The sequence below is a fragment of the Balaenoptera borealis genome (genome assembly GCF_965194805.1).
Source record: "Balaenoptera borealis genome assembly, chromosome: X".
NCBI lineage: Eukaryota > Metazoa > Chordata > Mammalia > Artiodactyla > Balaenopteridae > Balaenoptera > Balaenoptera borealis.
The window spans coordinates 45,908,971-45,922,220 of record NC_138881.1 but is presented as its reverse complement, the minus strand read 5'-3'; the positions used below and the strand labels follow the sequence as shown (position 1 = coordinate 45,922,220).

At 52.8% G+C, this 13,250-nt stretch overlaps 1 protein-coding gene across 8 annotated transcripts in view; it reads left to right on the top strand.

The window, feature by feature from the left end:
- Positions 1–13,250, top strand: part of IQSEC2 (IQ motif and Sec7 domain ArfGEF 2) — an 83,094-nt gene that overhangs the window by 45,787 nt on the left and 24,057 nt on the right. For 6 of the 8 annotated variants that reach the window (XM_082375993.1, XM_082375992.1, XM_082375995.1 and 3 more), the window contains 2 exons: positions 10,955–11,216; positions 12,186–12,587. In XM_082375993.1, coding sequence (XP_082232119.1) covers positions 10,955–11,216; positions 12,186–12,587 — 664 coding nt within the window. Of the gene's footprint in view, positions 1–1,445; positions 2,155–10,954; positions 11,217–12,185; positions 12,588–13,250 lie in introns of those variants that run through there. The other 2 variants (XM_082375998.1, XM_082375999.1) reach the window with 1 other exon arrangement.

Here is a 13,250-nt window from a genome sequence, read left to right as displayed (position 1 = left end):
GGAGACTCTGAAAGGAGGAGCTACTTGCCCAGGACTTGAGCACTGGTTCATGTGGTTTTGCTGACTCAGTGACTCTGTGGAACAATGTGTCAGAGGGAGCTCTGAGTATGAGGAGGGTGTGTGGGTGTGTGTGGGTGTGTGTGTGTGTGTGTGTGTGTGTCCCCGCGTGCGCACCCCTACACGCGCTTGTCTGTCAGATGGACAGCAGTGCCTTCCCTTGCCTTCTCTTTCCTTCCCATGTCTTCCCAATCCTCCAGTATCCTGGATTCCATATTTCCTACATCTCCTGAGCCAAGGGGGTCTGGGAGTGGGGTGAGACTGTTTCTTTGGCTATCCCTAGAAGATCAGCCTTTTCACTCCCAAGACACCTGGTCCCGCCCCAGCCCTCCTGCCTGTCCATCCACCCCATGAAAATGTAGTCCAGCTCCAGTGACTGCCACATGCAGACTGGCCCCTGGTACTGCTCCGCAGGACCCGAGGAACAGGTGCTTGTTCCTGCAATGTTTCCTCCCCGCCGCTGTGGCGCTTCTGTGTGGGTGCAAATGGCCACCTTGGTAATTAGGTTCAGTTCATGAGCAGTTAACAATAACCACCACCATGTTCCCATCACTCTTGTTTGCCAGGCACTTGACATGTATTTCAGTCCTTTCAACAATCCTGTGGGGTTGGCATCATAAGCCTCATTTTTACAGATGAGGAAACTGAAGCTCCAAGAGGGGCATTAACATGCCTGGGGCCGCAGCCTAGAAGCACTTGTAGAGCTGGCCTTGGAACCCAGGTCTGTTTGCTTCCAAAGCTGTGGACTTTCCACGCTCCATTTCTAAGCATCTCCTACATTCCCAACCCTGAAGCCTTCAGGAAATACAAATCTTTGTCCTTCAGGGGCACGGTGGATTTCTAGAGATAGTACCCAGTTCACCCAAAGGACCTGCTGGGAAGAGTCTGAGACTTGGAGCTCCAAGAACTTCCAGGTTTAAATCCTGACTACCGCTCACCCAGCTGTGTGACCTTGGGCAGACATCTAACCTCTCTGAGCTTCAATTCCCTCATCTTTAAAATGTTGCACAGTTGTTGCAGGGGTTAAATGAGATGACCCATGCAAAGTGCCAGCAGAGAGCTGGTTGCTACTATTTATGTTAAAATTAAGGTTGGGCACCTGTTAGGTCGGAAAGGGAGTTTACATACTCTGGGTGTAACCTTAAGCCTGAGCCCAGCCTGAGTGTGGGGGAGGGCCGTTTCAGGAGGGGGACCAGCAACAGGCTCCTTGGAGACTGAGATGGATGTGGCCCCATTGGTCACACTGGCCTCCCCATTCCAACCCCCATCCTAGCCCCACCTCCCTGGTTCCAGCCCTTCTTGTGTCTCCCCTGCTCTGCAAACTAATGCCTCTGCCTCTCTCTGTCACCCGCCGCCTGTGGCCTCTACCCTGCCCTTCCTGGCCCCAGGGAAGAGGAGGAGGAGGAGGAGACTGAGGAAGAGGAAGAGGAAGACGCTCATCAGTTCTGCTGTCCGGCCTCCGAGTGCAGTAGTCCCTCCTCTCGGTAACTGAGAGGACAAGGGTCATTTTCTATGCAGAAGCAAAAGCCTTAACCAGCCCCCTGCCCCCTGCCCCCTCGATCCCCCATGGGACCCCATCCCTGCTTCAGGAACCAGATGGGCAGGCATCGTGCCCCGTCCTCACCCACCCCCTTCTTGGAATTCCCACCCTCACTGCTGTCTCCCCTGGACTCCAGCCCCCAAATTATAAAGGCTGGAGCCCTAGGTCTGACTAAAATGTGGGAGCAGCAGAGCTTGGAGCTTGAAGCTTGAAACCTGGACCCTCCCATACCCGCACCCCACTTCCCAGGCACCCTGGAGCCTGCCACTCCTGGAGAGGTCTCCAAATGACATCCCAAGGACCTACCTCTGTCCTCTGTGAGCACAAACAGAGATGCAGGGTGCCTAGGGCTTAGAGGACCAGACGGGGTCGGGACCCAGCCTGCTCATTCCCTCGCTGTGGCCATTGCTGCCATCTCTTCTACTGCTTGGAGGCCTTGTCCCGTGCCCCCCTGCCACTCCCATAGTGCTCTGTAAATATGATCAGGAGGAAAAGGCCTTTCAGAGTGCGTGTCGCTGTGTACAAAAGAATTTCCATCAATAAAAGCTGATCTCTTCTCTCTGTCTGATGTATGTTCCACCCCGCCCCACTTCCCTCTCCCCATCCCCACCAGGGTCTTACCTTCTTTCCTATCCAGGGCTGGGAACAGGGGCTGGGAGAGAGAGTAGGGTTTGATTTTATTGTCAACACCCAGAAGGCACTCAATAAATGAATGAACGATGTGGCGCTCTCACCATGGGCAAGCCTAGCGCCTTCTTCAGCCTGAGGTGGTGCGAGCTGGCCAACTTGGACACGTTGCTTGACCTCCCTGCTACCCAGTTTCCCCGTATGTAAAAGGAGGAGGGAGGTTGGACCAGAGGATCTCCAAGGGCTCCTCCAGCTCTGACATTCTGTGAATCTGAGATGGTACAATTTTAAGAAACTATGATTACATGACTTTAAGAGAGGATAATTCAGTGACACATTCCATCCAATTCTGTGGTTTCTATTTCTATGATGCTGTGACTTGGGGATTCTACAATACTGTAGTTTTAAGATTTCATGATTCTACCATTTAGAAAAAATTCTGATGGTGCGATTTTAACATTCTGTGATGTTAATAGTCCTTGATTCTATACTTTCAAGGTTCTGATTCTACAGCTTTAGGGATCTCTGAGTCTGAGGGAAAGCCACTGCCCCCAGATGCAATAACCCTAAATATTTCCTGCACCTGCCAAAAGCTAGTTCTAAGAATCCCCAGAGGCTGTTGGCAGGAAGGCAGAAGGCAGAAGGTGTCTTCTATGCGCTGTAGAACCCACACCTTCCATGATGAGTCTGTGTTAGGAGCAAAGCCAGGAGACTCCCAGGTGGGCTCATACCCCTGCTTTCCCTTTCTGAGCCTTTTTTTTTTTTTTTTTTTGCATTAGACAAATCTGAATTTACCTTATGGTTCTGCCACTTACTCTCTGTATAACCTTGAACAAATATTATCTTCTCCTTGAGCTTCATTTTCTTCCCGAGTACAGTGAGAATAGATCTACCTCTCTGCGTTGTCATGAAGATTAGCAAGAAAAAGCACAAGGAGCTCAGCATAGGGTCTAGTGCACAGTTGCCAAGTGTGCACTGATTGGCGGCTCTTGTTTTGATTAAGGCCCAGGTGAGAGGAGTCCCTCCTCTCCTTTGTTTCCCCCCTCCCTTCAGCATCCCCATCACATGCCCTGGTAGTTTTCCAGAGGCTCGCCTCACTCTTCACTCATTGCTTGACTCACTTAGGCACTCAACTCAGCTACTCACTCACTCATTCAAATTCTCATTTATTTCTCCCCTCCCTTCTTCCCTCCCTCTCTCTTCCTCTCTTCTTTATTTACTCTTCCAGAAGGCATTGCTCAAACACCTACTGTGTACAAGGTTTCAAGCTAAATACCATGAGGGACCGAAAGTAAGACAGTGGCTGTGTTCTCCATAAGTTCTCCATCTCCCAGGGGAGATGAGAATTCCTTTGGGAAAGTAGGCAGGGTGTGAAGGGCAGAAGTGATTGAGCAGATATGGCTTCATATGGCTTTCGTAATGAGCAAAATATGTTCCTGGCCCAAAGAGTAGGGAGATGTCAAGATGGGCTGGGGGTGGTGGTGTCCAAGGATTGCTGGAGGAAGAGGGGCAAGAGTAGACGGCTGGGAAGGGTTTGAATAGATGGCTTGAGAGGTGAGGCATTAAGGAGTCAGAGACAGCATGGACCAAAACCTGGTGGAGAGCCCCAGGGCTTGTGTTGGGGAATGATACATAGATTGCTCTGTTCAAGCTGGGCGTGTGAGTCTAGGTGACCTGTGGCTGTGGAGGGGGAGACCATTCTACCCTTCATTTTATTGGAGATAGAAGGAAGTTAGGGGGCACAGGGGCTCAACTAAAGGTCAGATGGCCATTGTGGGAGCCATGCGGGTGTAGACTCCTGTGTAGGCAACTGAATTGGCTGAGGACCTGTGCTATGGGAAAGGGGAAGGTTTCTATCTGTTGTGAGGGAAACGTGTGTGCCTGTGCACAGGTGTGCGTGAGGCTGGCAGGTGAGAGAAGAGTGAGAGGCTGTGCACTGTTGTGTATCTGAGGGAATGTGATTGTGTGAGGCTGGGCGTGAGGGATTCTGAGTGTGTGAGGTTGATTGTGTGAGGCGGTAACTTTCTGTGCCTAGCAATCTCTCTGCATGTGCCTCGGTGGAGATAATCACAAGAATGTGTGTCAGTGGCTTTTGAGCATGTGGGGCTGTGGCTTTTAGGGTGACAGTTGTCAGACAGGATGGTCACACAGACACACATGACTGCCACCTGTGGTCTTAGGGGACCAAGGTGGCTGCTGGGCCCTGGCCTGGGCATAAGGATGGTCCACAGAGGTGAATTATACCAGGCCACTGCCCATGGGAAACGGGAGCAGTGTAGGGAATGGACACTTCAAGAGAGAATCTCAAGTTAGCTGGTGATAAGGACGGCCTGTGACATGAGTGTGCACAAAACATAGAGGGGGGATAACTGACCCTGTCAGGTTCTGTGGGGGGTGGGAGTGAGTCAGAACCAACCTCCCAGGAGGCCTGGCTGGCTCAGGGTGCCCCAAGATTCAGAAAAGCTCAGCCAGACCGACAAAGGCTGCAGGTAGAGGGGAGAGGGAGGACATCCTGGGCAGAAGAAAGTAAGAGCCTGGGCACAGGCGTGGTGCTGTGGATCAGCTCGCCTTGCCTAGAAAGTACAAGGAGCCTGCTGCCACCAACATCTAGGAGCTTAAAGGTGCCGGGGGGTGGGGGTGGGGACTGGACGGATTCAGCTAAAAAGTTACGCTGGCCTGGAAGATAGGGGATTGGGGTTCTCGTCCTGTGTGACCCTGAGCAAGCAAGTCACTTAGACTTTTTGAGTCTTAATTTGAATATGTGGAATTAGATGGTTCGAAAAGTCCATCCCGGTTCTGTGGATCTTCTACTCTTGGCCAGCCAAACCAATGAGTCATTGCTCTCAAAGTCAGGCACTTCTTCCATCTAACCTCAGTCTTTCCTGCTTCCTCCTGGATTGCTTCCTCACTCACACACTCCACAAATATTTACTCAGCATCTGGCCCTCTGTGTGCCACTGTGGGAAGGCACAGGGAGCTGGAGAATGCAAGGACTCGGGCCCAGAGGGGCTGCTCAGTGCTGGGCTGGTGGGTACAGGCATGAGCGATGATTCGACTCCTGGCTCCACCACTGCTGAGCATTGAGACTTTGGGCAAATTACTTCATCTCTCTGTACCTCAGTTTCTTCATCTGTGTTGTCCCCTTCAAGGGAAACAACCCAGACCTTGCTGAGTTGCTGGGCCTAGCTAAAAGTAGGTCCTCAGTAAATGACAACTATTATATTTAGGGCTGCAAAGGAAGCAGAGCCAGGATTCAAACCCTGATCTGTGTGCTCCCAAGCCTATGTTTGCCCGCTGGGTACCCAATCAGCCCCTCCGATGGCTTCCTCTTCCCCTGCCAGTCCCTGTGCCAAGCCGGGCTGGCCTCAGGATTGGAGTCTCTATGGCGCTGGGATTGGGCAGCAGAAACAGCTTGTTGAAAAGCTGTCGGGGGAGAGGGAGGTGACTGGAGTCCCTCTGCCCCTCTGCCCCCACCCCCCGCTGGGTCTGGTCTCCTTGCCCAGCCTTCCTCCAGAGCCCAATGCCCCTGGCCTCATCTACGTGTGCTGACCTCCTTGTCTTGTTTTCTTGTCTCTCACTTCCGGTCCCCCCCGCACCCCCGCTTTCAGCCCAAGTTGTCATGAGGATAGTCCTCAGCATCCCTAGCTTCCTCTTGCCCTCATCTTATGGTATCCATAGCAACAGCCCCCATTCATTTCCATGGCAACTGCATCCTGATCCCATCCCCTGCTGGCTGCCTGGCTCTGGTCAGTGCCAATAAAGGGAAGGAGAGAGAGAGACCTCCCATTAATAGCAGCAGCCGGAGTGGGTCAGTGCCCCCGCCATGGGCAGGCCACCCCAAATCCCTACTGCCCGTTCTGCCCCGCTTCTCCCCATCGTAATGCCTTGGCTCACAAGGTCCCTCACTCCTTCTCTCTACCAACTCCTCCTAGGCAAGGCCCTATTCAATAGCTCCCCCACCCCCCCACTGCCCCATGAAGCCTTCGAGGCAACAGGGGAACTAGCACAGGCTCTGGGCTTTGAATCCCTGTTCTGCCACTTGCTAGTCCTGAGACCTTTGGCATCACTTTCCCCCTCAGAGCCTTCTCCTCACCTGCAAAATCGGAATCCTAATTCTTCCTTCACATTTGCCATGCAGTTAAAATAATGTGCAGAAAATGCCTGACACAGGGAAGGTGCGCTGTAAGTGCGAGTTTATTTTTATTCCGCTCAGCACCCCTGCCCCCCCCCCCAGCAGGAGAAATCTCTCCTGAGCTCTCCTAGCACTTCCTCCGTTCCCCAGCCCTGAGAACTTTCAGCTTTATACTGTGGTTAGTTGTGTAACGTGATTTATTCCCCCCGCTGCAGAGGATGCTCCCCAGTTTCCCTCACAGAATAGCCCAGCAGACAGCACACATGGGTGCACGTGTGCGCGCGTGTGTGTTTTCTTTGCTCCTGCTCCCGGCTGGGAGGAGTCCAGGAGAGGTAGGTCTCCCAGGCCCTTTCTGAAGTGCAGAAATCCAAAGAGGGAATTGCATTTTGAGCTCCACGCGGATGAGAAACTGAGGTGCATAGCGGTAAAGGGACACACCCGGGCTCACACAGTGGATAAATGGCTGTCAGGACCTGAACCTAGGTCTGCCCAGCTTCTTACTGCACAACATGTTCTGTGTGTGTGTGTGTGTGTGTGTGTGTGTGTGTGTGTGTGTGTGTGAGAGAGAGAGAGAGAGAGAGAGAGAGAGAGAGAGAGAATGAATATGAGTCTACGTAAGATGTAAGAAAGAGAAGAGAGATTTTTCCATGTGATCAGCATTTGCCACGCAGTTAAAATAATGTGCAGAAAATGCCTGACGCAGGGAAGGTGCGCTGTAAGTGCGCTGAGTGTTTGGGAGTTCTGAGTTAAGGGATCCCACGTCCCCAGGTCCCATTTCTTCAGCAGTGTGTATGATGCCCTCAAGCTCTATCCTTTTTGGGGGGCTGTGTTGACAGCCTGACCTCCCTGCCACTATTACCTTTGCAACCAAAACAGAAGGGAGAGGAGAACTGCCAAAGGGTAGAGAGCCAGGGGCAGCATGGGGCTAGAAGTGGGGATAGCCAACAAGATGTCATGAGAAGACGGGCATCATGGAGCTAGAAGTGGGGATAGGCAACAAGATGTCATGAGAAGACAGCCTAGGCCCTGGGTTTGCATCCTGACTTTCTCACTTAATAGCTGTGTGACCTTGAGCAAGTCTACATCACCTCTTGCCTCAGTGTCCTTCCTCATCTATAAAATGGGGCTAATGGTGCCTGCCTCAGTAAATTGTAAGGCTTCAATGAGCCAATTAATGCCCTTGCCCTAGGGATAGAGGTGACTCTAGGGCCCTATGGCAGCACAGAGGAGGGGCCTGTAAGCCATCCTGTGTGAAGGACTCAGGCAGGCATGGAAGGGAACACCCGAGCTAAATGTTGAAGGGTGAGCAGGAGGTAGCCAGGTTGGGGTAAAGGGGCAGAGGGTATATGAGGCAGAGGTCCGGTCAAGAGAACCATCCACAGCTATGGTAAGGAAGCTGGAGGTTATCCTATGGATGATGATTCCTGTGAAACCTAAGTAGATCACGCCCCTCCTCTGCTCATCTCAATCAGAGCAAAAGCCAAAGTCTTTATCGTGTGCTCAATGCCCTTCACAGTTTGGCCCCAATTACCTTTCTGATCTTATCTTCTATCACTCTCCCCTCGTTTACTCTGCTCCAGCTTCACTGGCCTCCTGGCTGTTCCTCAAACATGCCAGGCACAGTTCTATCTCAGGGCCTTTGCACTGGCTCTACCCTCTGTCTGGACTGCTCTTGTGTCAGATAACCACACAGCTCACTCCCTCACTTCCATCAGGACTCTGATTATATGCCACTTATTCAAAAAGCCCTTCCCTGACCACCGCATCTAAAACAGCACCTTTAATCACCCTGCTGTATTTTCCTTCCTAGCACTTCTCTCTACCTGAAATGATAGTATATATTTATAGTCTTCTTCTCCCACTAGAATGTCACTTCCGTGAGGGAACAAATCTTACACGTCTTGCTCACGATTACATTTCCAGCACCTAGCACTGTGCCTGGCATGTAGAAAGGGCTCAGTTGTTGTTTGTTGAATGAGTTATGAGAAGCCATGGAAGGGTTTTAGTGGGGGAGCAAAACGGTCAGATTTCTACTTTGGAAAGCTCTCTCTGGCCACAGGATGGAGAACGGATTGGGAAGAGGAGACTGGAGGCTGAGGTCAAAGTTCCGGTGAGAGGATTTATTAGCGCAGCCACCAGAACTCATTCACTGACTTCCTCCCTCCAGAAGCTTTCATTGAGCACCTACTCTGTTCCAGGCCTTGTGCTCTGTGCTAGCGGAGAGATTACCAAATTCTCTTCCTGTGCTGGGATTCTGGGAGTCAGGAACACAAATAGCTGTCACGCTTTGCCAAAGCTAACCTGCTCCATAAAAAGAAGGACAGACATGTGCTGTGTGTGGGAGCCCTGAACAGGATCAGCAATCATTTCTGGCTAGAGGCGGGCTTCGGGAGGGCTTCTTAATGGTGGCATATGACCTGAATCTTGATGGCACTAGGGTGTGGGGGGATTCTCAGATTGCAGATGGCAGAAGATGATAGGGATGGCATTCCAGGTAGAAGGTACTGTATGAACAGTTTGGGAGGTGGAAAGGACAGGAGTATTGGGGAGAAACAGGATTTGGGCTGGCTGGAGAGAAGGGTGCATGGGGTGGGGGGCTGGCAGCCAACCCTGCAGTATGGCTTAATGTTTAAGACTGTGAGCTCTGGAGTCAGACTGCCTGGATTTGAATCCTGGCTCTATCATTAATAGCTGTGTGACCATAGATACGTTACAAACCTCTCTGGGCCTCAATTTCTTTATGTGTAAAATGAAGATGAATAACAATACCTACCTCGTAGGGTTGTTTTGAAGAGTAAACAAGTTATTAAATGTGAAGTGGTAAGAACAGTGCCTTACTAAACATTAGCTACTGTATCTTGGAGAAGGCTCAAATGCCAAAATAAGGAACTTGGGCTATCTCTTGTGGGCAGTGGGAACCATGGATGGTTCGTGAACAAAGGAGACAGTTGATCAAAACTGGGAGCCATGTGCTGGGAGGGGAGAGGTTTGAGAGGTTGGTGGGCAGGATCTTGCAGTCCTGAAGGGGAGAAGAGGAGCATCTTAGATGCCTGGGGGGCGCTGGGCTCGGTCTGACCCCTGAAGGGGGACATCACAGGCCCCAGAGGACCAGAAGGAGAGAGCATTTGGGCAGGGCAGCCCCTCAGTCTGTTTCCGCCCTGCTCCTGACTGTGTAGCAGATTAACACTTGGGAGGGTAGAGGGTGAGCAGTGGGCGGGAGCCCCCACCAGGACAGAGCCAGCGCCAGTGCTGTAACCCACCGCACCCAGCCCCCAGACCAAAGTGCTCTTCTCTGCCAGGCTGGCAGGCCCGTTGTAGCTCAAGCTCCTGAAATGCTAGGGAGCCCCCCTCCACCCACCCCAGCTTGCCCCCGTTCTGGTTCTGCGCCCCGGGCCTCTGCAAGTAGGGGCTGGGGAATGGCCCCTTAACCCTTTCGCCAGCCAAGAGCCCCCTCACCCCCGTGCCTGCCCGAACCAGACCATTCTCTGGGCCTCAGCCACACCCATTCTCCCCACAACCCCCTCCACGCCTCCCCCCACCTGTCGCCCCCTCCCAACCCCCCTCCAGTGTTCCTGTCTCTGTGGCTCCTCACCGTGCCTGCCCGGCTCAGGGCGTCTGGGCTCTGTCACCACCTGAGTTCCCTGGCAGCCTGGTTGCCATGGCACCGTGGGAGCAGGTCTGGCAGAACAACAGCTCCGGGTAACCAGGGCGGGCAAGACCCAGTGCCCAGCTCCTACCACTCTTCAGCCTTGAGACCCTTGTCCCCCTCCCCCAGCTGAACAGAGGAGGCCATGAGGAGAAAAAGGAAGTTGCCCCGCAGGGCAGCTCTTTACCTGTGAGGATGCTGGATGGGAGGTGCCTCCCACTGTCACTGAGCCCGTGTCCTGGCGGCCAGGGAACCCTGGGAACTGGCCAAGCCCGGAGTCCAGACCTCTGAGGGCAGAGGCAGGGCTGTAGGGGGCAGGGCTGGGCGAGCAGGGGAGAGCCTAGATGTGCAGGATGTGGGAGTGGGCCTCAGGCCTGGGGACAGGGCTGATCTGGGATGGTGCTGGGGATAGGGCTGGGACGGATGCATGTCTCGTCTCGTCTAGTCTTGGGGACAGAGCTGTGAGGGGAAGAGATCTGGGGGGGGTAGAGATACAAGGGAATTGGTCCCTCAGGGGAGGAAGGGTTTGGGGATGGAGCTGTTAGGGGCTGAGATGATTAGAAAAAGGAACTTGAGGGGACAGGAGTGGGAGGAAACTGGTCTGAGGATAAGGCTGTGAGGGGACATGGCCACGAGGGGACCAGGCTGTGAGAGTAGAGTAGGACTGGGGACAAGACTGTGAGAAGACCTGGCTGGAGGGAAAGGAGTCTAAAAGGATGGAGCTGTGAGGGGACAGGGCTGAAGGGGCGAGGACAGGACTGTGAGGGCAGTGAGGAGACAACTTGGGGGGTAGGACTCCCCTCTGGCCTTTAAGTATTGCGGTCCCTGTATCTGTGAGGAGGCTGGGGAGGATGGGGTTGTGGGAAGGGATCTGGTCCACCCACTCTCAGTCTGGCCCAGCAGGCCTCTCTCCTGTTCCCACATCCTGGCTCATCTTATCTCATCCCCACAGTGTGGAGGGTGATGCCCCAGGCAGTGACCTGAGCACAGCGGTTGATAGTCCCGGGAGCCAACCCCCCTACCGGCTGAGCCAGCTGCCCCCCACCAGCAGCCACATGGGGGGCCCCCCTGCTGGGGTGGGCCTTCCCTGGGCTCAGCGGGCTCGCCTCCAGCCAGCCAGTGTTGCCCTGAGGAAGCAGGAAGAAGAGGAGATAAAGCGCTCCAAGGCCCTGTCGGACAGCTATGAACTCTCCACGGACCTGCAGGACAAGAAGGTGCCGACGAGATGGCTCTGGCCGGGAGTGGGAGTGGGAGTGGGGGTGGGGGTGTGAGAGGACCAAGGGAGGGATTGGAATGTGGCACTCGAAGGTGGTGTCCAGGGAGGGATAGTGAGACTAGAACAGGAGAAGACTTTCTCCAGAACCCTTCACCCTACTAGGGCCTCACTGACCCATTCACCATCCATCCACTGCGTCTTGTATTCACTCAGCAAACATTGCGTGAGCTCCATGCTGGGCACCGGAGATGTAAAGATGAAAGACCTGGACCTAGTCCTCAAAAATCTCAGTGTAAGGGGAGAAGCACACACATAAGCTGACAAGTTCAGAACAGTGTGTTACAAAATATCACATGTATCACACAAGGTATTGTTTGGCTAAAAAGGGGACACAAAATACTATGTACAAAAGAAAAAAAACTGGAAGGACATATCCCAAAATGTAATTGTGGTTATGCCCAGGTGTTGGGACTTTAGGTGAACCAAACTTCCTCCCTTCCTTCCTTCCTTCCTTCCTTCCTCCCTCCCTCCCTCCCTCCCGTCCCTCCCTTCCTCTCCCGCTGTCCTCCCCCCTTTCTTCCTCTCTCTTTCAATTTTCCTTCCTCCTTTCCTTTTTTCCCTCCTTTCTTCCCTCCCTCTCTTCCTCTCTCCTTCTCCTTCTTGCTTTCAATTTATGTCTTCCTTTCTTTCCTTTTTTGGCTTCTCTGTGTTTTTTTTTTTCTTTTCTTGTTTTAAAATACTGAACATCTACTTCTTGTAAATAAAAAAAGAAAACCACAATTCAGTCCCGTGTGACATGTGCTATCTGAGATTAAAGTGAGAACACGACACTGAGAGCCCAGCCTGGCGCATCTAGGCAGCTGTAAGCAGTTAGCTGTGACTTGGGCGGTGGTGTGGTTGAGGCCCAGGGAGATGAGGAGGCTGTAGTGAGTTTCTGACCTTGTTCCCCTCCACCCTCCCCTGCCAGGTGGAAATGCTGGAGAGGAAGTATGGGGGCTCCTTCCTGAGCCGCAGGGCTGCCAGGACCATCCAGACGGCCTTCCGCCAGTACCGCATGAACAAGAACTTTGAGCGGCTCCGCAGCTCAGCTTCAGAGAGCCGCATGTCCCGCCGCATCATCCTTTCCAACATGCGGATGCAGTTCTCCTTTGAGGAATATGAGAAGGCACAGAACCCCGCGTACTTCGAGGGCAAGCCTGCCTCGCTGGACGAGGGTGCCATGGCTGGTGCCCGGAGCCACCGGCTTGAACGGGGGCTCCCATATGGGGGCTCCTGTGGAGGGGGCATCGATGGTGGGGGAAGCTCCGTCACCACATCTGGAGAGTTTTCTAATGATATCACAGAGCTTGAGGACTCCTTCTCCAAACAGGTCAGCATCCCTGAAAAGGGCCTTTCCTCCCCATCCCTGTGCTCTGGCTACTCCTACGACTTTTTACCTATACTTCAAACTGAAAGAAGTTGCCCAACAAGCTTTTGATAACAACAAATAGCTACCATCTGAGTAGGGACTGTGAGAATAACGAGAAAGGATTGGCAAGAGAAAAATTATATCGTTTAAACAAGCAAGTTAAAAATCTGGGTGTCTAGAACACATAAGAAAATTAAAGTTCTCACTCTTTGGAATGTGAGCCACTATCAGATAAAGGCCTAACAGGTGATGAGCTCCTACTCTGTACCAGGTGCTGTATATGCCTCATAATGACCTTCCAGACCGGTGTTGTTATCCTGGTTTTACAGGGGAGGAGACTGAGGCTCTGAGGCCCTGAGAGGTGAAGTGACTTCCAAACTGGATTGGAACTCAGCTCTGACTGGTTCCAAAGGTTTCCCTTATACCATACGACCATGGACCAGGCTCTGTGCTGGGCGCCATGTGGGAGACAGATGAACCGGCCAGGGTTCTTTTTCTCAAGGATCTCCCCAAGCCAGTAGGAAATAGCAGACACATGTGCACAGGACTGTCTCCTGAAAGAATGTGCTCAGAGCCATGAGAAGGGATCACATATAGTACCATGGGAACCCAGAGGAGGGAGAG